Source organism: Zonotrichia albicollis, chromosome 21, assembly GCF_047830755.1.
Source record: "Zonotrichia albicollis isolate bZonAlb1 chromosome 21, bZonAlb1.hap1, whole genome shotgun sequence".
In the NCBI taxonomy this organism is placed as follows: Eukaryota; Metazoa; Chordata; class Aves; order Passeriformes; family Passerellidae; genus Zonotrichia; species Zonotrichia albicollis.
Window position 1 is genome coordinate 10,088,903 of NC_133839.1, and position 27,680 is coordinate 10,116,582.

At 41.8% G+C, this 27,680-nt stretch overlaps 1 protein-coding gene across 2 annotated transcripts; it reads left to right on the forward strand.

Moving 5' to 3' along the window:
* Window positions 1-1,786: 1,786 nt before the first annotated feature.
* QSOX2 (quiescin sulfhydryl oxidase 2) lies at window positions 1,787-26,952 on the forward strand. Of its 2 annotated transcripts, none has more exons than XM_074556032.1 (12): window positions 1,787-2,100; window positions 6,559-6,659; window positions 7,837-7,885; window positions 9,141-9,249; window positions 9,452-9,542; window positions 10,961-11,106; window positions 11,637-11,777; window positions 13,522-13,651; window positions 15,447-15,569; window positions 16,618-16,768; window positions 20,719-20,907; window positions 22,966-26,952. In XM_074556032.1, exons 1-12 carry the CDS (start codon window positions 1,824-1,826, stop codon window positions 23,514-23,516), a joined length of 2,058 nt encoding a protein of 685 aa, XP_074412133.1. In that variant the 5' UTR covers window positions 1,787-1,823; the 3' UTR covers window positions 23,517-26,952. The 2 variants fall into 2 exon arrangements, with proteins under 2 accessions (XP_074412133.1, XP_074412134.1); XM_074556033.1 differs by having other exon boundaries at window positions 9,144-9,249.
* Window positions 26,953-27,680: the final 728 nt, after the last annotated feature.

The window sequence follows — 27,680 nt, forward strand, 5'->3', positions numbered from 1 at the left end:
ATAAAGAATAAAAAGTGTGCACACAGAACATGTCAGACTTGTTTAATATCCCCCACCATTCTGTGTTCAAAAGCTGAGATTCTGGCACCCAGATATATTGACCTGTTCACTCAGTGGCAAGGCTTCAATATCAAGATTACTCTCCTTCAAGGTCTAATATTTTGTTTGCCTTGGGTTTGATCAATATTAACCTCCTGGGTCAATAAATCTTGATACTAGCCTCAAGAGGAGTCATTATCTTTCATAGAAAATGATTATTTCTCAGTTAAACCCTACATTTAATTCTCCTGTAATCCATCTCTTTCATCTTCATACATTTAACAATTCTTCTAAATAAAATGTGCCCTAAAATATCTTAGGCACTGCAGATTTTTAAAATCCTAATTAGCAGCTGCTACAAGGTTTTTCAATTCTTGGAAGCTGTTGTAGCTCTGCTATTGTAACCATCTATTTTGTTGCTTGTTGTACCCAGAAAAAAAATAGAGAAAACCCTAAAGCTGGGCTGTGATATAAGAAACCATTTAGGTTGAAGCTGTGGATATGGACCAAAAGATATGTGTTTGAACCATTTTAGATTTAATGGTAAAATAAAATAAAGGGTCAGGAAAAAGCAAAAGTAGCAGAATTTTACTCATGTACTCTTTGTGGGTTGTTGGCCACAGTGATTAAGTTCTAACCCTGAACTCCCCTGATGGACCTGAAGTAAGAATTTAAACCCCTTTGTTCCCTCCTTGTTCTTCAAGGATTAAAAGAAGTGTTTGTGAGCAACCGAAGCAAGAATTAACTTTTCAGAGACCTCAGTCTTTCATTATCTGAGTTTTTAAATCCTCTAAAACCCTTCTCTGGGGATGTTGTTGGGTTTCTGCTTCTCATTAAGGTAATGAAAATTCTTGAGCCTGTATTTAGAAATGAAAGGAGACTTCCATACTGGGCCAGAGTGAAAAGGTGCTAAAATCCGTGACTAGTGCTCATCCTGAATTTATGGAAAGGACAGAGCTTCTCTCAAACCACCTACACACAGCCTTTTATCAGAGCTTCAGTCGGAGGAGAGGGGCTCTTCCCTGCCGAGAGAAGTGCTTAGGGATAAAAGAGCTCTCGACCCAAAGGCTGCCCTGCTTTCATCTCTGCTCAGCGAGAAAACTCATGAAGTTCAAACTTCTCTTTCTATATAAATTATCACATGAATTCGGCCACCGAGAGATCTCACAGAATGGGTAAGACAGGAGAGGACCGCAGTGGGTCGGACAGTGCGAGCTCCTGGCCCAGCAGGGTTATCCCAGAGCCAGGATCGTGTCCCGACGGCTCTGGAGCACCTCCGGTCAGGGAGGCTCCAAACCTCCAACCTGCTCCTGTGCGTGGCACCGGTGACGAGCGCTTCCCTAACACTTGGAGCTTGTCGGTGGCTGTTTCACGGATTGAATCAAACACCAAAGAACATTCTTTTTTAATAAAATACATACATATATATATATATATTCCGTATTTTGCAGCGCTCAGGGGACGCGGAGAGTCCTTGCTGCCCTAAGGGACACCGGGCGGTCCCTGCTTCCCTGAAGTCCCGTCAGGAGCACGGACAATCCCCGCTCCTCTCAGGGGACACGGGACAGTTCCCAATCCTCTCAGGGGACACGGGATTCCTGTGGGTCCCCTCAGGAACACGGACAATCCCGGCTCCTCCAGGGAACACGGGACACTCGCCGCTCCCCTCAGGGACGGGGGACAGACTGCCCTGCCCTCAGACCGCGCTGCCCTCAGGCCGCGCCGCCATGGCCGGCGCGTTGCTATGGCGCGGCCCCGCCCCGCCCCTCTCCGCGCGTCCCAACATGGCGGCGGCGGGCGGGGGCCGGCGGGCGCTGCTCCCGCTCCCGGTGCCGCTCCCGGTGCCGCTCCCGCTGCTGCTCCCGGTGCTGCTGGCGGCCGCCGCCACGGCGCGCCTGTACCGGCCCGGGCACGACCCGCTGACCGTGCTGACGGCCGGCTCCGTGCGGCCGGCGCTGCTCAACTCCTCGGCCGCCTGGGTGGTGCAGTTCTACAGCTCGTCCTGCGGCCACTGCATCGCCTTCGCGCCCACCTGGCGAGCGCTGGCGGGGGACGTCAAAGGTGAGGCTCGGAGCGGGTCACCACACACGGCCCCGCCGGCCCGGCCGCTGGCCCGCGGCCCTTCGCGGCCTCCGAAGGGTGCAGGGCCGCGGCGGTGCCTGGCGGTGCCCCGGGGGGCGCTGGGCTGGGGGACCGCGGGGCCTCGGTCACTGTGTCACCGGCGGGCCACGGCACGTGTGCCCGGGGTGTGTGAGCATCGCCTCATTCCCTGCTCTGCTGTGTGAGCATCGCCTCATCCCCTGCTCTGTAGGTGCTCTGGTGTGTGAGCAGCATCCTCATCCCCTGCTCTGCTGTGTGAGCATCACCTTCATCCCCTGCCCTGCTGTGTGAGCATCACCTCATCCCCTGCTCTGGTGTGTGAGCATCACCTTCATCCCCTGCTCTGGTGTGTGAGCATCACCTTCATCCCCTGCTCTGGTGTGTGAGCATCACCTTCATCCCCTGCTCAGGTGCTGCCACACAGCCAAAATAGCACATGGGTCAGAGCCAGGGGTACATGGTGGAAGCACACCTCCAAATTAAAGGTTTTAAAAGAATCCAGCATAAACCATTACCTTGCACACACACAGCAGTGTGGTTTGCATGCAAGTGTCCCTGTGAACCTGAGGTTTGTTTACACAGAGCTCTTGAAGGCATGATGTTTATCTTTTAAATGTTTTATCAAGAGAGCAGCTTGTTTCAGAGGATAAGCAAAAAATACTGTGGTACTGGAGAGGCTGTGCACACATTGATTTATATCTTGCAAATTCAGTGTGGTGTGGATGGGCTCAAAGGGGGAAAAGTACCACCAGAAAATAATACAAAAATCAAGCAAAGTGAGAACCAGGGTTTCAGATTTATCAATTAGTGACTTTAAATGTAATGGTGGCATCTAGAGTTTATGCTCAGGGAGCTGCCTTGCTGTCTCTTAGCCTGCTCAGTTTTTTTGGCAAGTGCTGAAGAGTTTTATTCTATTTGTAGATGTAAGGAAACAAACAGGCCCCTGAGGTATCAATTAAAGTTCAGTACTTCTGCTGAGATCAGATTTGTAGGAAATGTTATGCTTAATATAGCAGTGTAAAAGGCTTTTAAACTACTCTTAATTCACATTTCACCCAGGAGATGTTTCCAGGCTGGATTTAGCAGTTTTTAATGTGCTCGTGGTTTCACTTTGAGAGGAACTGAAGAGCTCTGGCCATTCTGTGACACTCTGAAAAGCATTAACAGCTCACAGGAAATGTAGGTGTGCACTTAGATCTCTGGAAATGGAAACCCACCCTAAAATAGGTGTATCACACACTGAGGAATTGTGATTGGTGAGCAAAGACTCAAAAGCAGAGAAACACAGAACTGTCATGGTTTTCAGAGCACTTCAGATGCTCCTTACTTGCATGAAGGGTTTGTTTATAAACCAGTAACTTTCTTCTGTTTAATTTGCATAAGTTTATGTAACATTTTCTCTCCTGCTTTAATCTCCTCGTGGCCAAAATAATATTAGATCTTCTCCTTCTTTGAAGTAACAAGCAGGTCTTTGAGCACAGCAGTGGAGAGCATGAAGAGCCCAAACTGGCCAGAACTTGGGTCAAAATAAGACAGGGATTTAGGTAGGATTACAGCAGTGTGAAGCCTTTGTAACTTGTAAAGACTTCCTAAAATACACATTTTCTTCCTCACCAGCAGACGTGGTAACTGCAGATGCTGTTATACACTTGTATCACTAAAATCAGTTAAAGGCCTCTCTCCTTTAATCCATTGAGCTTTTATGAAAACTTTCATTTACAAAGTGGATTTTGAATGCTTGTGGACATTGGCACAACCAGCAAATGCTGTTGGCTTTTGGTGTTGTTTGTCAGCCAAATATTTCCATTTTTAAGTTGGATGAATGGATTTTAGGAGACTGAGAACAGTCACACTTTTCATTGGTAGCTTCATCAAAGAAACCAAACCCAAAACATTTTTTCCACTTAATCTGTCTCAGCATTTCTTTCTCAAAGATATTTACTCATCTGCTAGGATATTAAAGGATTTCCTTGAGGATGCAGAACTCCTAGATCACTGGGGTTATGTTTGCTGATTTGGTGTCCAAACAAAATCCAATTAAATTGGTGCAACAGCTTTGTCCAAAAAAGGCCTGTGCTAATAGACCTAATTTTAATTTTGTTTCTCATTTGTTAAATCTTGGCAATACTACCATTGCAGACTTCACAGCAGAACATAATCCTCCTGAAAAATAGGATCAGTGCTTGCTTTTGTGTAATTTATGTTTTTATTTTGATACTCCCTCTCAGAACAGGCTTTAAGCTCAGTCAGTGCTGCTGCTTTCCTAATCACACATTTCATTTTATTACAGCAGCGGCCAAAGTGGCCATTAGAGTTAATTATCCTTTTTCTGTCTAAAAGATGATTAAGATGATATATACAGGCTGGAATTATGTGTAGTGACAAACCCTTGGAATTCACACATAGGACAACCTGTGAATTGTACACAGAATCAATTCTCAGTTCTCCAATCCTCAGAATTTGGAGTAACTGTCCAAATTTAGGTTTTGTTTCAAATCCATAATAAAAATTTCCTGCTAGAATCTGTTCTTTGAACACATTTGGCGGGGAGCTGCAGTCACCTTGTTCAGGAAGCAGCCAAGTGTCAAAACAGGCAAGTCTCAAGTAGCTGTGAGAGAGAGGTGCCTGTGATCAGCATTTTACCCCCCTGACTGAAACTTCCTGATGGAAAACAGCCAGGTTTATGGGAAGGAAGTGAATTCCTTGCAATTCTCTGGTCAATGCTTTGTGCCATTCCTCACGTGGGAGGTTTGACCCTCCTGCAGGATTTCAGTTTGTCCAACACAGCCCTGACATTCCCTGGAGCTTGTTTAGCATGAACAGAGATTGTGCTGGTTAATGCATCCCTCATCTGCCTCTTTCCCTTTGCTTGTGAGTCAGTATTTCAAACCCACCAATGCTAATTTCCAATTAATCAGCGTTTTGTAAAAAGCCAGCAGTAACTCCAGGGTGTCAGCTGTGCACTCCAGCAGCTCTGGCACCCCTTGGAAAGCAGAAGCTCCGTTTCCAGCAGCAGGAATGTTAAGCAGCACATCCCAGCTGGTGCTCTTTAACCCGGGTGTTTGGCTGGGGTGGGGCTGCTTTGTTGTGTGGGGTTATTTGCATTGAGTTCAGAGAGCTCCCATTCATGGCCAGGAGGAGGATCCAGACAGGTGGAAAAAAGAGGAGGAGTGGTGAAAGTTGAATGGAGGAGATAACCAGAAGCCAAACTTTGCTTTTGTGTTTTGCATTTTATTTGATGAAATGGGCTGTTGTGTTGCTTTGTGCTGCTGTGAATGGGTGCCCATCTGCTCTCCTGGTGCCCGCTCAGCTCTTGGCACGTTCAGCACAAACCTCTCCATCAGCTGCCCTGGCCTCCTCCAAACACAAGGAAAGGTCAAGCTGAATTTCACAGACCAGAACTGCCCATCAGCTCTTGAACTTGATGAAGTTTTCATGCTCTTTGCTGTAAAAGCAGGTTTAATTTTAGTGCTTTTTAAGTTTTATTGGGAATTGTGGGGAACCTTCAAATTCTGCCCACGGCTGGTTTGATTTAACTTTGCTTCAAAAAGCAGCTGTCCAAGGATTCTCTTGGAGTGGTTCTTCCTTGAAGTGATTGCTGCAGCAGAGGCTGGCTCAAAAAGATAAATTCCCAGCAAAAAGAGAAGGAAAAAGCTGTAAGTTAGTTGAAAGCTTTTATTGAAGTTATATAAGCATATTTATGGAAATCCTTGAACTCTCGTGGTTATTGCTATAAAGGAAAGGACAGTCAGAGTGATGCTCAAACTCAACTATTGAACACTCTGCTTAAAACTCAGGTATTTTGGGGGGTATAACTAATGTATTTCTGAACAGTACTGCCAGATAAATGCAGGTTTCAGCACACACTGCATGAGCTGGGGTTGTGTGTAATTCTGAGCCCTCTCAGAAAACTGAAAGTTGGAGAAAAAGCAGCTTGTTAAAAAAGCTCTAATACAAGGTGCATCAAATTTATGGGTTTGTAATTGACAGCCATGTGGATGAGTAACTGTTGGATGAATTTTATTCAGTTATACACATTCTGCATGCTCTATTTTGTGAGCACAGCTAATGGGAAAAAGCTGAGGAATTCAATCCAGCTCCTTGCAAGTGCTGGATTGGCCCTGATTTCATCACCCCTGGAACTGCTGCGTTGTGTGCTGGGATTCCTCTGGTTCAGGTGCATGGAAAACACTGATGCAGCCAAGAAAAACAGGGAGGTTTTAGTTATTTTAAAAATCAGTAGATTGTGTTACACCGGGGGATGGAGATGAATGGCAAATGAGAATCAACCCAGGGCTGGATTTTTATGTCCCTGGAATCTCTGAGTCCTGCTGCTGGTTTCCATGGGAAGCAAGGTAATTCATCAGCTGGGATCCGTGGTCACTGCTGCTGAAAATTGAAAGATATCTTTGTTTGCAGACTGGGAATCTGCAATTCGAGTTGGAGTGCTGGACTGTGGGGAAGAAGGGAATTATGAGACGTGCAAGGAATATGGGATTCGCTACTACCCAACCCTGAGGGTAAGTGCAGAACATCCTGCCTTGGGCAATCCTGCATGTTGTCTGCTAATTCAACTGGGTAACTCGTTGTTCTGTAGCTGGAGTTTTGCTTTGCTGAGAAAACTGTAGAGTTGATAAAAGATTGATTTGAGGGGTTTTTGCTGAATGCAAGAGCTGATGCAGCTGTTTTGAGCAGCAATTCAGTTCTGAATCTGAAAAATTCTTATTGAAAGAAGATATCATTCTGTAAAGTATCATGCTATCACAGCTATATAACCCCTAATTCTAATTTCAATACATTTATTAGATAATAAACATTTGTATAAATATTTTCCAAATTCAGCTGTTACAGGATTATTAATAATGTTTTTAGTTTTGGTGTGTGGAAGTAAAGGGGGCACATTGAAATTGCCTTGTGAAAACAGCTGATTGCATGACCAATTAAAAATTTACCCTTGATAGATCCTTCACTGTTTTTGTGATTAGTTTCATAATATTTTTCATAATAAAATGCTTAAACTGCCTTTTAAAGAGGATGCCACATTAGCCAACATCTGCCATTGTTCTTTTTTATACAATTTTTACCTTCTAGTCTGTATTAATCACATTATTAAGTATGAGCAGAATGGGGTGGATGGAGAGAGTTGAATAAACTGTTTGTGATGACAGGAGAGGGAACAGGAGACATTTCAATGTAGGATCTGTGATTTTTTTATCTTAATAGTAAAACCAATTTTTTTCTTTTACTCTCCAAAGTTTTAGGTGTAAATTGTGATATCCTCTTTATTAAACACTGAATCTTTTCCATGTTATTTTTTTTGTAGCAGAAGGCAGCCAAGCTCCCTTAGATCTCCTGTTTAACCACTGGAGGGAGTTGGAAAATGTGAATAGTGTTCCACGTGCACACACAGTTGGTAGCAGAGATTTGGTGATCAGTTCATTTGTGTTTGGGTTAAAGTTTGCAGTGCAGGATCAATGCACACCATTGAATTATGCATGAAGGGATTTTTCCTCTTGCCCTCAAATAGGTGAGAAGCAGCTCTTTGGAACTTACAGGCTAAGAGGGAAACTCTCCTGAGCAGATAAATAAAAATGTTTTGTAGTTACAGCTGTAAAAGTAAAAATTCTTTAAAGCCATTTGTATTCCTAAACTGGGCTTTTTTGTCTGATACAGTGACTTTTCTTTTCTCCCACACAGTACTTCAAAGCATTTACAAAGCAATTCACAACTGGAGAAAATTACCAAGGTGAGAACATTTTACTGTGAGAAATTCCCAGAGAAGTTTTCCTGTCAGCCAGAGCTGTGTCACACAACAAGCAAAATCCTGTCAGTTCCTTTGGGCAGGGGTGGGGTGGACATTAAATAGCCCTTTAAACAGAGTATTCCAAGTATTCTAGGAAGTGTCAATCAGAATTTTAGGCAGGGAAAACATTTCTCCAAGAAACTTAGGAATTACATTTCCTATTTTTTTTTAATGTAGCTCTTCATTTCCACAAATGCCTTGTTAATTTTTTTAATCCCTTTTTTCCCACCACCCTCCTCATCAGCACGAGATCCAATTTGCTCAATGCTGACTTTTGATCCCTCAGCCCTTTTCCAGGCATCCTGAGTTGCACTGGGAGAGCCCCTATTCAGATGGTGACTCCCTGAAAATAGGCTTAGCCCAGGGTTTGTCAGGATCACAGCTTGAGGTGGTTTGTGTGGGACAAAAGTGATGTTGTCCTTTTCCATGGATGAACATTTAAAAGGCCAGAGGTCAGAGGAGAGACCACCTGCACCATTAACCCTTCCTGTACAAGGGAAACTTAGTTTTACCTCTTGGGCATTTATTTTCTGCTTTTTTTTTCCTGTTCTTTTAAAGCAAATAAAATATTCTCACACTTCAGTTATTTCCTCCTCTTGTTCCATGGCTTTGTGGCCTCTCCATTTGGTAGGAATGATACACTTTGGCAGGTTTTAATTTGTGGTTATTATCCTGCTGAAGTTGCCCACAGCAACTGCTGTGAAAATGTTCACATTGAGAATCAAACATTGTTTGAAGAGAAAATCAGCAAAGCAGGCAGATGGATACATTTGGAAAAGTCTTGAGGTTTTCATATTTTTAGGATGGGATGACAGCTTTTAAATATGATCCCACAGCAACATTAAAAATGAAATCCTACAACCAAGTCCTTTTCTTCATCCAAATGATATGCTGAGTTTTAAGTCTGAATTTAAAGCAAAAACCTGACCCAGAAAGGCATGCACAACAAACCTTCCTGTGAGTCATTTTTCCCCAGTTTTCTGAAGGGCTGTGTGTGATTTTTTGGAACTGTTCTCATTTCATTAAAATGAAATCCTACAACCAAATCCTTTTCTTCATCCAAATAATATGCTGAGTTTTAAGTCTGAATTTAAAGCAAAAACCTGACCCAGAAAAGCATGCACAACAAACCTTCACGTGAGTAATTTTTCCCCAGTTTTCTGAAGGGTTGTGTGTGATTTTTTGGAACTGTTCTCAGCAGGAGGAGATCGAGAGCTGCAGACCCTTCGTCAGATGATGATTGACTTCCTGCAGAACCATTCCCAGGAGCTGAGGCCTCCTGCTTGCCCACCACTGGATCCAGTGTTGTAAGTTCCTTGGTATCAAATGTAGCTGCTCTCTGTTCACTCAGTTTATTAAATAAACTGTAGAAGATTAAAAATATTTTTAAAGTTTGTTTTTTTTTTTTTTTTTTTAATACCAGTTGTGCTGTGAGATTGTAAAAGAAAATTCCATGGTAACAGTGGGTGTATTGCATTCTGTGCTAAATTGCTTTTCTTTTCCTCAAAGGTCCAGTGATCTCCCATCTCTTTTTGACAAGAGCAGCCACCATTACACAGCCATTGTGTTTGAGAGCAACAGCTCCTACGTGGGCCGAGAGGTAACGTGGGACCTGTGAGGGACAGAGTGGCTGTGCATGGATGTCACCAGGAACCAGCTGGATTTGAGCTTTTTTAGCCAAAAAACAACTCCCTGAGTGCAGCACTAAAGCAGGGCACACATGTTTGGAGGATCACTAAACCCAGGGATTTTATAGGGCTGGGCTGTTCACTCACACAGAGGAACTTGCTTACAAAATAATGGGATGTCATGTTCTTATTTTAGTAGAAGATTAATTTATCAGTTTCGTTCTCAGCACAATTTTCTTTCAAGAATTTGAAAGATCACAACAAAAATATTGCCAGATTACATTATTGTTTTGTTACTACTAGAGAACCATTTTTAGTACTCATTTTTCTGGACAACTGTTTGTAATAATCTAAATAACATTATTGTTTTGTTACTACTAGAGAAGCATTTTTAGTACTCATTTTTCTGGACAACTGTTTGTAATAATCTAAACTCTCCAGTTCCCTTTCTTCACATATAAATTTGGGGAAATTAAGATGCTAGCATAAAATTATTTACCCAGTTCAGAAACACAGAGGAAGTGGAAGTCTTTAGGCTTTGCTTCCCAATAAAATATTTGATTTTCTATCATTTCTCCACCTAATGAGCCTGTTGTTAGCTCAGACAACTGTTATTTTTCTCTTCCTGCTAAGATCTAGGATAAATGAAGAAAAAAATTTGCATAATCACCCAAGCATAATCTGTGTGGAAACATCCAGTGTCTGCAAAATGTTTGTGGTTAGATTTGATGCTGAGGTGGCCCAGTGTCATGAGTGGAGGAGGTTGTGCTGCCAGGAGTGGGAATCACTTTGGGATCAGGCTGATTCCAGCCATTTGTTCTCTGGGAGCTGCTCTGGTGGTGCAAGTGGGCATTACTGAAGAAATGGGAAGGTTATAAAGTTCCTCAGCTTTTTATCACATTGTTTTTATTATCTGCAGTTAGAGGGGAAGACAGAGCCATTTGGTTAACACAAATTGGAGTCTGCTTGCAGGATAAAAAAAATGTTTGTTAGTGTTTGTAGTATTTGAGCTTTATGGAATAGTTCAGTGAAACAGAAAATGGCATTGTTTTCATGTTTACAACACAAGACAAAATGGACAAACCTTCCCATACTGCTGAAGAAAAGGAGGCCATGTGTCATCACTGATGGAAGGAAAGAGGAAAAGACCAGAACAGACCAAGAAAAAATAAAATTAAAAAAGGAAAATAGGAGTAATAATTTCTAGAGAAGAGTAAATCTTCTTTGAGTGAAATTGTTTGTGTGCACAGAGCAGCCACAGCTGCACTTCCTGCAAACAGCTCAATGATGCCCTTAAAGGATGATGCACTTCTCCTGTTTATGTGTCTTGTCCTGCAAGATTGGCTATTCCTTGAACAATGTGTAATTCATGGCATCCTCTCATTCCCAGGTCATCTTAGACCTGATCCAGTACGAAAACATCGTGGTGAGGAGAGCCCTGGATTTTGATAAACCTTTCCTGGAGAAGCTGGGGATCACCTCAGTCCCCTCTTGCTACCTGATACAGCCCAATGGCAGCCATGGATTAATTAACAAGTAAGTAATTATCTGTCAGTGGGTTATGGGGATGTTCATTTAACTTATAAAAATGTCAGGATTTGATGTCCTGACACCTCATCAATGCATTATACTGCCTGAACTTGTGTGTTCTTTATATTATCAATAAAAGACCTAATACTGGTTTAACTTATCACTGTTTTCTATTTATAGCTTCAATTTATTACTGTGAAGTTCTGAAATTTAAAAAAAAAAATCTTTGGAATAAAAGTGGAAAAAATAAATGAAGCATCAAAATTCTTAAGAAAACCCATTTGTATAACATGAACTGACATTTGGATGAACAGTATTTGTTCTTATTTTGAACAGATTTTCACACTCCTTATCCACGTGATTTGTTATTCATAAATTGAACATTATTTCTTTTCACTTTGTATCAAAACAGGTCATACTGCACTAGGACTGTAAAACATAAACCAAAGTGAATATTTTATTTTATAAATACAGTTATTTGCTTTGAGCATTCACTTAATCTGAGATTACAATTATCCCTCTTTGTCCATTTGCAGTTTGAAGCCCCTACGATCTTTCTTTTCTTCATATTTAAAGTCACTGCCAGGTGTAAGGAAAAAACTCCTCCTGCCTCTGCAGCTGCCTGCTCCAGAAAACAAAGAGAGCACAGAAATCAAGGTGTGGAAAGAGTTTGATAAGTAAGTGATGCCCTTGATTTTTATAAATCTGGTTATTAAAAATTACCTGCAGCTTTTTCCTGCCACATGGGAAGCTGTGCTATAATATATTATAAAATCCTAGAGCAGTTCCATATTTTACTTCATTTCACTCCATTCAGTTCAGCTGTGAGCAGCTTTTCAAACAATTCCCAGGTGAAATTACTGAGGTATTTTGGGTTTAGCAGCAAATGTCTGCACTGCTCTGGAAGGAATGTTTTTTACCAGAAGTGTTGTGAAATATTCAATTGCCTTGAAAATACCAAGGACTTATTGCCCACTACCTGAAAGAAGTGAGCAGTGTCCCTGAAAAAATTCATAATCTAAATTATGAGTTAAAATACCAAGCTGCAACATTTCTGTAGGAGATTCTGTGTGTGCAGCAGTGAAACAGTGCCCACTGGAAAGGGCTTGTCAAATGCAAGTATAATAGAAAATACTAAAGTCACTGTAAAAGATGTTTATCACCCCAAATCCCCTGAGGTTTATCTTCACCCTCTTACCCTCTTTGAGAGAAGGATGCAAAGCCTGTGCAGAGAGATAATCCCTCAGCATCTTTAGATGGAAAAGATGTGGGGCTGAGTGCTTTAATATAATACTTATTTTCCTTTCATGGACACTATTAGTGTCATCTTCTTTCAGTGACTATTAGAAAATACTTTATGTGGAACATTCAGTTTGCAAAACAACTTAGTTAAATTGAGCTGCTTTCCAGCAAGGCAAAATCTTGTTGGCATGAGTCTCCACTCCAAGTATCTTCTAAATAGGATCCTTTTGGAGAACCTCCTGCATTCATGTGGATGTCTCTTTATTTAAGAAACTTGAAGCAGAATTTTGCTGGTTTTTAGAACTTCAGTGAGTACTTTATTAATTAAGGAGATAAATTCAGAATAAGTCTGTGGCTTAAATTAAATTATAATTGTAGTATATATGATTATAGATGATTCTGTCTTTTAATAAGTGCTTTCCTGCATGTTATTTAGGAGGTGGGAGCAGCCAGTTTTTTCAATGTTTGTTGTTTAATTCTGATTTTTTAGCAACAGCAGTGCTGCTGAACTTTTACAAGAAGTGTGGATTTGCTGAACTTCTGTTTGTTCACACTGCCTGAAAAGCATTGAAAGCTGGGGCTGTGTGCCTGCTGCATTTGTACTTTGTAAAGCAGGTGTAGTTATGAAGATATTTGGAACTTGGAAAATGTTTTATTTGCTTTACATGGTTTGCTGGTGCCTGTCAGAACTCTTGTCTTTAGAGCTGCTGTGTTTCAGCTGGGAGGTGAAGGACCTGCAGTAAAACTGCTGCATTTGGGAGAGGATTTCTAATTCAGCCCTTCCCAACATTTCCATTTCCATTCAGTCCTTTCCATTTCCAGTCTTGTTTGCACCCCTGCCCTGTGTGGGATCCCCTGTTGTCCAGGGCATGTCCTGTTCCTGTTTGTGGTCAGCCCAGCAGAGAAGCTGTAATTTCCTTCCACCAGGGCTGTAATTTCATTACAAGGTAAAGCTGTCAGGGAGACAAAAAAGTTCAGTCAAATATAAAAAACAACTTTCTCATGTGTGGCTGTGCCTCAATTTTCCAAACTCTGCTTGTGCCACCGAGGCTGGGCAGGACTGCAGTCACTCAGGGGGGGCTTTAATGACATTTCTGCCATTATTTTAGCTGACATTTCTGCCATTATTTTATCTGGTGAGAGTGAGGGAAGGGCTGCAGGGTTATTGATGTGTTGCAGGTCCAGGCTGTACATGGCTGACCTTGAGTCAGGATTGCATTTCCTGCTGCGGGTGGAGCTGGCCACGCACAAGGCGCTCGAGGGAGCTGAGCTGAAAACCTTCAAGGACTTTGTCACCATCTCTGCCAAGGTAGGCACTTCTGGGCTCTGATTGTTTGTGGGGATGAAGTGACTCCAGCAGAAAATTTATTGTGGGGCATAAGTCTGTCAGAATGTCTGAGTGTGTGCATCCTCAGTAGCTTCAAACACAGTCTGGTGGGTTTATTTAAAAGCTATTTTTGAGGTATTGTTTGCTGTTCTGACATAGTTACGGGGTTCAAATGCAATTTAATTTCACCTTAGGGGGCTCAAAATTAAATAAAGCTTAAGTAGTCTGCAGCATATTGAACAAACACTGTAAATATAGTCCATTTATCAGATTTTCTGGATAAGTGGCTATTGTTGCTCAGTGGGATTAAACCAACCTTTGTTTTTCATTCTTGACTTTTGAATTTCATTAATGCATACTTGGCAAATGCTGTTCTATTTAGAGATTTTAGTAGCTTCTGTCTGAATTTTGAATATAATTGAGGTGCTGATTTTGATTAAATAGATATTCAAAAATAACTGAGCTATTGAATATAATTATTTAAAAATTTAAAATGCTTATGTGTTACATTTGCATGAAAAGAAAACACATAAAATATAGCGTGATAAATTGAAAAAAATTAAAATCATTTTGCTTTACAATGCCAGCTTCCTGAAATGACCAATACATCTTTATTTTTACTCTGTTTTTATTTTTAACAAGTGAATCAATAACTCTTAATAATAATGCATATATGAACCATTTCCAAATATCTGGGTTTATCTGAGAATCAGACAGTTCCTTACCCAGCCAGCTCCCCCCTGCAGCCCTCAGAGGTCAGAAATCTGCAGCTGGCCTCATTTCTTTAAGAAAGTGTGTGGTAATCTTTCCATCATATTATCCCCAGAGCATCCCCTGCTCTTGCCCATGGCCAGCTGATGTCATTTGATTCCCTGGCTGTTGTGATAAATGGGGAATGTTCTCTTTTAGGTGCCTGTCCCACCAGGGGTTGCTGTCCTTTATTTGCATTTTTTTCAGTCATGTAACACTTTTCTCACTTCTCTCATTCATATTTTCAGCTGTTGGTGTTAGAATTTTTTTTATATTCTTCTCCTCTTTATAGTGATGGTCAATCCAAAGGCACAGAAATCTCTGATTCCCTTGCTGGGGAATTTTCATGACTGAAATTCTGCTCCCTCTGGAAGGGTCCTAAAGAATGGCAGATACTTGACTTCATTCTGTAATAATTCCAACCCTCATCAAAGCCAAATAGCATTTCTGCTGTAAAATAATGGCCTTACCACTGATTTTCAGTTCCTCACACTCATCTGCCAGGCTGTGGCTCTGTGAGTTCTGAGCTAAGGAACTCCTCATTCCAGATCACTTTGGAAATCACTGTTACACAGGAAAGGAAAATGTTCTTTTGATAACAACTCCTAAACTCACAGAAATCTGACTAAAAGAACTAATTTTGTGATTGATCCTCCAGAAATCAGAGGGATTTCAGCCTCTCTGCTTCACTGAGGTGTTTTGTTCTGTTTTGAGCAACATTCTGAACTGAATTACCTTAATGTGAAATCCTAAATAATGTCAAGTTGTTTTGTACCATTCCTGCCTGCTAAGAATATTAAAATTTTAAAAAATTTAACATTTTGCACAAAAAACTTACTGAATTTTCTAAGCAAAAGCTGGCGTGAGATGGCTTTTTACTGCAAGCAGAACAATTAATTTGCTCATCAGAGACCAAAATGAAGCATTTCACAGACAACAAAACCACTTGGATAAAACCAAAACCTCCTTGCTAATGAGATTTGTGCTTGAAAATGTTTTCTTCTTTGTTTTTTTTTATTTTTCTCAGCTTTTTCCTGGCCGTCAGCCTGTGGTGAAGTTGTTGGAGACCTTGCAGGAGTGGCTGGTGAGCCTTCCATTAGACAAAATCCCTTATGATGCTATCCTGGATCTGGTCAACAACAAAATGCGGGTAAGCTGTTCCCAGTGCCAGCATCAAACAGGGCATTAGGACAGGATAAGATTCTCTATCAATCTAAGACATCATTTACTGCTGCTCCCCCACTCATAATGGAGTTATAAGAAGGTTAAAATGAAAATAAAGTGAAATCGTTAGCAGGAAAAACAAAAACAAACAACCAACCCACATCCACATAAAGAAATTGAAATGGGAGAATTGAAACATCCAATCCTGGCTGGGTTTTATAGTGAGCAAGCAATACTTGTTCCCTAATGTCATCCCCAGGGATGCAAGAATCCCAGAGGATGTTTCTGATTCACTGTGCCTGCTGTCAGCAGGATTCTCTTGAAGGTCAGAGTTTAAGTGATGGGAAATTTTCCCACTGAAATGTTCATTATTCCTGAAGAGTTCCCCCAAATACTCTCTCATTTCCCTGCTGGAATCTCGTCCCACTTTGGCAAAGCTCTGTCACAGGGTTGTCTTTGCACAGAACTTCACAATTTCTTCCCTATTTCTGTCTGAAATTTGAAAGCCTCCTGTGCATTTTAGGAAAAGTCTCAGAAATTAAAATCTTGCACTGAGTTTCAGGTGCAATGAATAAGGAGTGGGTTTGTCCCAAGAAGAAATAATATGGAATTTTACAGCCAGTTAAGGCTTTACACTGTAAATCATGTAAACTTTGTGCAGTAATAGGGAATTTTGGATGTGCCCAGGGGAGTTCTGTCAGTGTACAAGAATTTTTAAAAAACACAACACACAAAAACAAAAATCTTCACAGGTTAAACTACTCTGTGTGCTCTGTCAGACTGATTTTAGTAGGTGTGATGTCAATGATTAACAATTTGTATCTTGTCCCAAAGGGATGAGTCTCATGATGATGCTTCAGAGTGTCTGACACATGAGGATTTTTGTTTGCCTGAAGCATGAACTGATTAACAAGTGCACAAAGTCATTTCTTGTTCTTTACCCTGGATCACCTCCATGGTACCACACTCAGTACATTTATGCCCCAGAGCAGCACACACCTTAAATAAATCTCTTTTTTTTTTTTTTTTTGCAGATTTCTGGGATATTTCTGCCCAGGAAAGTGCAGTGGGTTGGCTGCCAGGGCAGCAGAGCAGAGCTGAGGGGCTACAGCTGCTCCCTCTGGAAGCTGTTCCACACCCTCACTGTCCAGGCTGCACTGAGGCCAAAAGCTTTGCTGAACACAGGTGAGCAGCAAATATTCCTTGGTGTGTAAATCCTCACTGGATTTACAGGCTGCACCAGCAGGGGTCAGAGCTTGGCTGCAGTAGGAAGGTTTGGAATGTGCTAAATGTGGCCCTAAAGCTGGGAGTAATAACACAAAAAAAGGGAAAAAAAAAAATGAAAAAGAGAATTTCAAGCAAAAAAAAATATTGAGCTCCCTGAAAAGGGATGAAAATGATTCAGATTAACGAAGGTTGCACTGAGAATGAAATTTGAGGAAAATGAGGTTTTGCCATCCAGTTCAGTAGCTATAAAAGATGTTCAGCCATTAGCTGATCCTTCTGTAATGTTATTTATTAAATACAGCATGTTGCAACTTTTTGGTTTAGTTTTTTTCCAGCTGAGTGTACCTGTCATTAATCCCTGCAGTGATTTACTACTTTGCCAGCACTCTGTAAAATTGCTCATTTTTAGACTTGCAGCATCTTGTGAAGCTGAGTGTTAATATTCTGGTGATGATTCCTGTTTATAAAATCTGTTCTCCTCACCCAATGAGAATAGAATCACTAATGCTGAAATTTGGGTTTTATTTTTGCCAGGACAGTGCTTTGTTTGTTTACAGTTCTATTTATTTTTCATTTAAAGCCTTTTGAATGTCTTTTCTAAGGAATATAGGAATTCTACATGGACATCATAAAACTCAGAAATGTTCAATTTGCCAGTTGTCGATTGTATGTTAAAAAGGATTTTATTATTTCACATTTTAGATCCATACATTTGTCCAGCATTATTTGCATCAGAGTGAAAATCCTTCAAATCTGAATAATTGTCCTGCAGAACAGGCTTTTTTTGATAGCAAATCATTCTGTTGTTATTCTGTTCTGTTCTGGTTTTGTTTGTTTTTCATGGGGCAGTAGATTGAATTTCTTCAATGTAGTGCAGTGAGTTTGAGAGGTTTGTGCTGGGTGATTTTGAGCTGTCCAGCAGGATCCTGCATAACTTAAATTTCCCCTTTTTAGTCCCAAAGTGTTCTGATTAAATCTATTAATCCTTAATATTTAACAACACAAATCTGCCCCTCAAATTTTATTTTGCAGGCATGAGCCTGAAGTTAAAAATACATTGTAGGACCTGAGAACTCTTTGGCATAGTTAACCCTGGCTGTAAATCGGGCCAGATATGTGATGATCACTTCTTATGGTGAAAGAATTGGGTCAGTCTGAGACTGTGGGATTATGTCTTGGGAGGTTTTCCTCTCCTTATTGCTTGTTTAAATCCCATCTACTAAAAAGCATGATGTACTCCCTAATCCTTCCCACCACAGGTAGGGTTTTATGCTTCTTGTCCACTTTAAAGATTAGGGTTACCCTGAATTGCAGTAGTTTGGGAGGGAAGAGAAAAGGAGGATTACACAATGATACATGGCAGATGTTAATAGAAGATTCATCTGGGGGGGCTGATAAAAGAAAAACAACCAAAATGAGCCATTTTGCAATTGTTTGCTTTCTGAAGCAGATGGGTTTGTCCTGATCGTCCCCTCTGCTCGAGGGCCTGGCACTCTGGGTGAACTCCTGTGCCTTTCTGGATAAAATCATTTTATTGGGTTCTGGTTGAGACATTTTAATGCTGAGTGGGGAAATCTGAACCTGGAGTAGCAGGAGGGAGCTCAGGACAGAGCTGCTCACAGCCAAGGGGGTGTAAAATCATTGTGGAAATCATTTCCTGAGCTCCCTTCATTGCAAGAAATGTGGTTTTAGGTAACAAGATGGCTTGGTGTGAATAAGACAGGCTTGTGGATTTTATAATAAATTATCTAGCATTTTTAAATCTAGTGCTGAATTTCCCCACAAAATTAATTTTCAAGGGTGTACCATTACTCAGGAGAACAGATGAAATTCAATTTGTGTATGAATCTCGTTTCTCTACAGAGATAATTTTCTGATTGTGTTTATTGTTTTTCCTAAATACATATTTCAACATAAATGGTAAAACTGTTCTGCCTGAAATTCGTTTTAACTTCCAAAATAATTTTCCAGCCTTTCTTTTAATGCAGTAATTTAATCTGCTTTAATCTCATAGCTTTTATTTATACAGGTCTGTTCAATCACAGATATTGAATGGCTGAGGAGAAATCAGGGTTTTTTTTAGGATTTCTTTTGGGCTTTAAAGAAGAATCTCTTTTTGTGTTTAAGAATATCCTGTTGTTGTTCTAAATAAAGCTGTTGATGATAATCTTTATGTATTTCCCATATCTATAGCAGATGAGTGCTCTGATAATTTGAGCAGTTTTGTTGATTTTTTTCCCAAGAAAACAAAGCAATAGTAAATTACTGGTGGTGTTCAGCAGCAGGAGTCTGTAATTTGATCAATCTGCACCATAAAATGTGTTTAATTTGACAAGTGTGTGCTCGTGGTAACACACAGGACATTTTTAAATACATTTTGACATAATTTACTGGGGCAATTAAGCATGAATCAGAAATTCTGTGTGACAGAGATGAAACCATTAGGATTTCAACAAATTATATCAGATTTTCAAGGCACTCAGAGATGTGAGGAGCTACCTGCTGACACAAGAAAGGCCACAAAGTTCCCAACCTGTGCAGGCCTCGTCTTCCTGCTGAATTCATTATTTTTTGCATTACCTTTAGTGTGGAAATGTGAATGTTTTAAAAAGAACCACGTGTTTGTGTTTGTTTTAGCAGGAATTCCTGATTTATTCTCCCAAGTGTTGCTCAGCAGCTGCTCTGTGCATTCAGAGCCTGCCAAAAAAGCCATGGAATTAATAATTCTAATGAGATTGTGGAGCTCTCTGATTCCTCAGAATTGAGTAACAAACAGCCCTTGTGCAGGACTCACAGAGGGGCTTTGACTCTTGATTTTTCAGGAGCAAAGTCACCATAACTTCATTGCCTGGCCATGAATATGGAGCTGAATGCATAATATAAACATTTATATTAAATGTACATACTGGGCAAGAGCTTGGAGAAAATCTCCAATTCCACAGGAGTTGTGGCATACAGAAAGTGTGAATTTTGTATATTTTAGCAATTTCACAGTGTTCTCTGATAAAATTAATGTCTGGTTTTCATTAACTAAGTTTAGTTTTCCTTTGAGATCTTAAGATACTCTGAAAGGAGAATTTTTGCTGTGGAGACCACTTGACTTTTATTTGGTTGTGGTGCTCAGGGTGTACATACTGAATGTGTGTAGGTGTTTAAATAGCCACTTTAAATAGCAAAAGTGATTTATTTCAGCTCAGGTGTCAATTCTGTGGAACAAGAATGGAGCAAATTTTCCTTTCCTTCTCCCCCCTTTGTCCGGTTTTCGGCTGTTTGAAGGGCCTGGAAAGGCCCGGGGCAGCCTTGGGGCAGCCCGCGTATCGAAGGACGAGAAGAGGCTTCAGTTCTTCTTTCGGTTTTTATGTTTATTAATTGTTTATCTAAAAGATTTTCTTTCAGCCCGACAGAGCTCTGCTCAGCAGCCAGCCATGAGCACACTGTGCTGCCCTCTGGACAGCCACCTATCTTTATACCCATTGTTACGTGTACAATATATATCATTTTTCCCCAATACCATCTATTCTTATAACTCGGTGCACTCTCAGTAATAACCAATCCAAAGGTGCCACCGTGGCCAAAGAAGATGGAGGAGAAGAGGAAGAAGAAGAAGGACAGGACACACCCCAATTCCTCCATCTTACTTCTCTAAACCCCCCTGTACAGAAATCCTAAACCCTGTGTCTCACTCTCTAATTAACTAATCCCTTCACCATTCACCCCGGTGAAGCCCTCATCCTTGTCGTCTCCTGTGTAGGATCAAAGTCCAGCCACCAGACACTTCTGGCAACATTCCAGGACTCCCGAGCCCCCCAAGGTGGTCTCGGAGGCTCAGCACCTCAGGACTGAGATCTTGAGATCCGACATCCTTCACTTCCCTGCTGCTGGAGCTGTTTCTGTCCCTTGTCTTGCAGGCCTGGAGGACAACCCCCAGATTGTGCTGCAGGTGATGAGGAGATACATCCAGCACTTCTTTGGCTGCAAGGCTTGTGCTCAGCACTTTGAGGAGATGGCCAGAGAATCCATGGATTCTGTGAAAAGCTTGGACCAGGCAGTTCTGTGGCTCTGGGAGAAGCACAACGTGGTCAACAACAGGCTGGCAGGTAGGGGAGAGGAACTGCTGAGGAGGAAAAACAGCATTTTCAAAACTGCTTTCTTCTGAGATTCCACCTGTTGCTTGGTGAGGCTTTTTCCAAATCAAAGGAGCAATTCAGCTGCTTAGCAGTGGATAAAAAAATAATTGCATTTCTTTCTGTACCAGTTTAGGGTTAAAACCAGCCTTTGGTTTGGTTTGGAAAATGCTGGCAATTGAACAAAAGGCTTGGAGCCTCAATTCTTGGCAGATCAGCAGCTGAATAAAATAAAATTACTGTATAAAGCAAACCTGTGCCCCCTCCAGATCCCTGTGTTTTCAGTTGGAAGTGCTGTTAAAATACTGGTTGTGTATAATCCATTCTGTTATGGAGGTATCAAGTAACTAAAGCACTAAAGAAAATTGGTTTCTCTTTGCACTAAATCCCTGTCTGCTGTTATGGATCTGGGTAATGCAGCATTAGTTACAATTTCAATATGCTACATTGTGTTCATATTATGCTCCTGCTGCATTCCCAAGATTTATGAAGAATTAAATACTGCTGTGAGTACAAACAGTTTGCCTCCTTTCTCTGAGCAGAAAAAAGGTAAATAATAAGAGATGAAATAAAAACATCCTCTGATTTTGGTTCCTATAACAGGCAACTCCTGTGGACTTGGAGTTGCCAAGTGGTGGAGCAATGCACTTATTTAGAACATTAAGGTATTGGAAAACTCACATGGATATTGATTTAGGTGATGCAGCAGCCAGCTAAAATACCCTTTTAGTAAGAACTATAAACACACTGGAATAAATAATAATGTTAAATTATGCTTTTTCAGTTTGCTAAAATTTCTCTGTGGGACAGTGATGTATTTTCACCCTTAAAAGCTGCATCTGTATTTGTGGTGCTGAGTGAGAATTGATGTTTGGTCAATGGAAACACCTTGGGGTGGGGGTCAGGAGGTGCCTGGATATGGCTCTGCCCTATTGAATTATTCCCTGTTCCTGTGGAATGCACAGGATTTACAGCGTGTCCCTTTTTGGCAGGAAAACACAAAGTACAGGGAGCTTTCTGTTTGTAACCTTGCTGTAACACATTTTATTTCTGTATTTTTTTATTGTAACAAATTGATTGCTGAGTGATCTTTAAGATAAAAAAAGCCAATTATAAATATCAAGGAGACAAATATTTTTAAATGTCTTTTGAATCCCTATTTTACCCAAAATCATGGGGAAGTTTCCTGCTTTTAAAAAAGAATACAAATAATAAAATGAGAATAAAATGCAAAATTATTATTTCTAAAATATTTAAAATGCTAGTGTACTAATCAGGTTAGTAAATTATGAGTTTTATCAGCTGGAGATTTTTGTCTAAAAATTATCTCCATTCCCATTTTAAAATATTGTTTTTTAGAGCAAAGTGTGAGACCAGCTGCAGCGTTCAGCTCAGAAACGTGGCCAGAGCTGTGAGCATCTGAAATGTTAAAATCAGATCTGATTCAAGACAGTGTTACATATGTAAAGACTTGGTTTTTAGCTGAAAAATCCATCTTAAACATGAAGATGGCTTTTAAAATACTGATATTTGTTCTGGTAATGATGCAGAGCTGTGGAAAAGCAGGCTTGGGATGGAAAGGTTCACAACACAGAAACATGAAAATATCTGAGTGTCTGGCCTTGGAGCTGCTCTTGCAAACCAGGCAGAAAACAGGGATTAAGGAGTGAAAAGAGCAGTTTGTTTTGCACCATAATTCAGGTTAACCCTGCAGGGCCCAGACTGTTGAGAGTTTCTGCCTTCTAAAAGCAGCAATTGCAGGATTTGGGCTTGGGATTGAAATGCTGCAGCTTTTACTGTGAGAAAAGGGAAATAATTGTGAGTTAGTGTTTGTATTTTGAAATGTTTTGGGTCAGAATTGATGGGAAAAGTTCCAAATTTGTGATTGTCTTTGTTTAATTCAGTTATTGTGCTGTGGCTTTTTATTCCAACCTCACTGGAAGTGGAAAGCACTCCCTGGGCTGAGGGTGCAGCTTTCCTTCTTCATCCCTCCTGACTTCTTTCCATTTCTGTTTTTCCCCTCCCCATTAGGTGACTTGACTGAAGATCCAAAATTCCCCAAAGTTCAGTGGCCAACTCCAGACATTTGTCCTGCATGCCATGAAGAAATCAAAGGGCTGCACAGCTGGAATGAGGAGCAAGTCCTGCAATTCCTCAAGTCCCACTACAGCAGCGAGAATCTCCTCTATCAATACACCCAGAGCCAGGCTGAGCCCAGTGACAGCGAGCAGGGAGACACGAGGGAGCTGAAAGACAAAACCCTGCAGAAGAACCCGGGGGGAAATGGAGAAAAGCAGCTCCAGGAGAAGGAGAACCCAGGAGATTCAGGCTCCAAGGGCTCGGAGAAGGCAGCGGGGAATCCTGGAGCTGTCCAAGGTAGCGGCAAAGGCGCAGCTGCATCCGTGAGCCTCAAAGGCACCAGGCAGGCTGTGTCCTTCCTAGGGATTGGATTTTCCAACCTAGACATGAGTCTGTGTGTCATCCTCTATGTGGCATCATCCTTGTTTCTGATGATCATGTACTTTTTTTTCCGGGTGAGGTCCAAGCGCTGGAAAGTGAAGTCTCACCGCTCCTCGGTGTAGGAGCTCGCGCTGTTCGTGGCTCTTGGGTCCCAGACACAGCTTTAATATTGATGATCAGGGATTTTATATGCAGTATTCCTTGGATCACACCCCTTTTCTTCCTGAGGCATTTCCCAGGTGTGGAGCTGGCCTGGAGATCCCCAGGCTTTGCCCAGGGCCGCGTCCATGTCCTCGCACGGGAGCGTCGCATTCGGCAGTTGAGGTTTTTCCATGACTTCCCACCAACATCCTTTACTCATTTCCAGAGTAAACATTGCATTATGCAATCCACTGTGCCTGCTGGAGAAGGAAATTGGATATTGTTCTGTGTATTTTCAAGTCAGGTGTTGTGTTTTGTTTTAATTCCATCCAGAGCTGATTTCGCCTCCCGAGTGCTGAGCAGTTCCTCTGGGTGGTACCTTGAGCCTCACTGGGAGAAGCAGGAATTCTGATGATTATTTTCAGGAAACAACGAGTTCTCTTCTGATTAAATCAATTCTAAAGCTCTGTGACTTTCTGAAATACTATTTACATATTTAAAGTAGGAAGCGTTTCATGTTCAAATCATTCATCCATTCTCTGGTGCATTCCAGCCAAGGATATGTGTGTGCCATCACTAGGATGAGAGTTTTGGGGCACAATTAGCAGTCTGATTCTGATTGCTAAGTAATTATGGTGTTTTCCAGGTGGGAACCAATCCTGATGAACTCTAGGAAAGGAAAACAATGTTTTTAGTGAGGGACAGCAAGGTTTGTGGCAAAACAGATTGGAAAATCTACAAATACTGAGTTTGTTCTGATGAATTTCTCCATCACAGGAGAGCAATTAACACTTCCCTTGGTATTTCCACCCAGAGCTGCCCTGTTCTGGGATGTCCAGTTCCCTCTAGAGCTCAGTGTGGGGTACTTGGAGCAGCAGTGAGAAGAAATCATGGAAACATTACAAAATCATCCTTGGGAGTAGGAGTTGCTGTGATCCTGGCTGGGGGGGATAATTCACGTCCTGGATAGTGAAGTTTATAATCCTATCCAATGTAATTGAGCATGTTCTGGTTATCCATTACCTAATCTTTAGTTAATCCTAATAGGTTTTGGCCTCAATGTTTTCTCGTGGCAGTGAGTTCTCCAGATTAATTATGTTATATAAAAAGGCTTTTCCTTTCAATTCTACATTTGCAACTTTTTAATTTAATTGAATGTTTGCTGGCTCCTCTGTTACACGAGAAGGACTAAGGGGTCCCTGGCCAATTCCCTGCATTTGTACCACTGCTGTGTCCTCCTCTGATTTCCCTCTGAACCCCCAGCATAGAAAGTTCGAAGCCTGGCAACAAAAAAGCACAGAAACCCCAGAGGGTTATTTTCTCATAATCAAACATTGGCTGTTCACAAAATTGACTATTTCTGATGTGTCTCTGCAGCATCCAGCTGGAATGACAAAGATTCCCTGTCCCTTGTAGCTGAAGTTTATCACAGAAACACCTGGGGCTGCTGTGAATGTGTCAGAGGAAGAAATCTCAGTTCCCATGACCCTGTCAGTCCTGCAGAGGGGCTGAGTTTGTGTGCTGAGGACCCTCAGAATTCCAGAGTTCTGGCAGGAGGAACCATCCTGGTTCTTTCCTCTTTAGGAATTTACGACTCCCATCCTTAGAGCAGCTGGGTTTGGGTACTCAGATATTGAAGTTGGAGGGGAGACGACCCACCTTGCATTGGTCAGCCATCAACTCCACTTTATTGATCAATCAGGCACTTTTTATAACAGTGTTAATCAAGTTCATGCATATTGCAAAATCTGAGCTCACAATAGGTCAGAGATTATACACCAACTCCTCCTTATGTTTCCAATACCAAGATTTGGGTTCTCAAAATTATTCTTGCTTTCCCAAAACAGCCAAAGATAGAACATCCACTTGTTATGAGAAAGCTGCCTGAGAACTCTGATGTGCAAGGCTCTCAAGGCCTTCATGTTTGTCACTTTTACCTGTAATTAAAAATAACCTGAGAACCTCTGCTGTTCACAGAAACAGGCTGTGAGAACCTGCTCCTCACAGCTGCCTTCTAGGCCATCTCTGAAAAAATCTCCAACACTCAGACACCCTGTGAGCACAGAGGTGATGCTGAGCCCGTGGGGAAGGGGCTCCAGGCTCATCAGGGCCCTTGGTTTGGGCTGGAGCCCAGTGAGAGATCCCAGGGATCTCATTCAGAGGAAAACCTGGAGATTCCACACTGACTTTGGAAAATCAGGGAACCTTGGGGTATTCTCAGCCCCCCAGCAAGGACCCTGAGCTTTAAAAGAAAACCCAAACACCAGGAAAACCTAACCCAGCACAGCAATGTTGGATCTGGAAAACTGGGCCAGTTATTTCCTGCTGTCAGTGTTGCACATTCTCAAGTTGAAATTCAGCCATTGGTGGTTTAGAATTCCAGTACACACACCTGGTTTCATAAGCTGTGACTCATTCTGCTCATTTTTGTCAGCACATGAAAGCAAAAGGCCTTGGGGGTTTGTAGGGATGATTTTGCCATTAAAAACCAGCAAGTGCGGGTTTGGAATAAAGTTTGGGAGGAATAGAGTTTGGAATAAAGTTGAACTTCCACATTGCTGTGACCCTGCTGCAAACACAACAAAATGAGCCAATACTCAAACTTCAGTGGCTTTTTTTGTCTCTTCAGAGTATGAAAGTATGAAATTAATGAAATTAGGATATTGCTTGTCCATGTTGGTGCTCCAGCTCTTGCCAGTGAATCAGCCAAGGCCTTCACTTCAGTGTCCTCATCTGGGAAGATTTTCTTGATTTTGAATTCACTTGAGTAAATCTTGGGTTTGTTTTCTGTCTTTGTAATGACAAATTTTACCATTTTATGTCTCTGTACCAATACAGTCTGTGCTGGGGGATGGGTGCTGCCAGGAAAGTGTTTCTGGTTTAAAAATTGTCTCCAACCCCACATCCTCAACCTTGGAGTGTTTATTTGTGTGGTGTGTTGTCCTGCAGTGCCACTTCCCTGTGGGAATTGTGCTGTGCTGGGGAGCTCCCTTGGCCCTTTGTAATTCATCATTTCTTTGCTCTCAGGATGTTTTCAAATAGGAAATATTAAAATAAAATTAGTAGAATGTGCCAGGAGAGACAAAAGCTGCAAGTGCTAAAGAAACCTGATGAAGTGATTTGTGAGAATTCCTAATTTTCTGTTTCCAGCAGTGCATCCACCCTGCTGTTCCTGCGCAGAACAAAGGTCCCAGGTGTGGTGTTGCACATGAGGTGTTGAAAATAGTGACAATACCATTTCAGTAATTTAAATGTTCTATTTATTTGAAGTCAATAACTTGACATCTTCAAGTCTGTTCTGGTTGGGTTGGATTTTTATTGTCTCATTCCTCTCTTGGAAGGAAAAGTGACTGTTTTGTACTAAATTGTAAATTAATGTGCTTGTTTAAAATAAACTGCAAACGTTTGGGCAAAGTGGATGCGTTTGTGCTTTTTATCTGTGTCTGCAAATTATTTTGAGCTGAGCTCTATTGCCAGGACAGCTCCTGAGCATGTCCATGATAAACCAGATCCATCCTCCTGGGGAGGTGTGTTTTTAAGCCAAGGAGCTGCTGGGGAATCTGAACAAGGGAAGAGAAAATAAACCAGGAAGAAATAAATGTTTGAGTGGGTTGGTTTTAATTAATGGTTGTTTTTTTTTTTTTTTAATTAATGGCAGAAGCCCAAGTGAGGAAGGCCATGGGCAGGAGGGTACAGGAGGGTGTGCAGGGGGAGATCAGCACAAGAGCTTCTGTGGGGTCCTGAGTGGGTCACTGCTCCTGGTGGGACACAGCCCCTGATCTCTGTCCTGGTGGGTCACAGCTCCTGGTGAGACACAGCCCCTGCTCTCTGTCCTGAGTGGGACACAGCTCCTGGTGGGACACAGCCCCTGGTGGGACACAGCCCCTGATCTCTGAGTGGGACACAGCCCCTGCTCTCTGTCCTGGGTGGGACACAGCTCCTGATCTCTGTCCTGCTGGGTCACAGCCCCTGCCCTCCCTCCTGCCCGGCCACGGCTGCCCCACCCCTGCCCCGGCACCGCCCCACACGGGTTTGCTAAAAGTGCTTCCTTAGAGGCTCAGACTAAAAATCCACTTGAAAACCGAGCTTAAAAGGGACCGTGTGGGCCATCACTGTCCCCAGAAGATGTTGATGGCCCTGGGGAG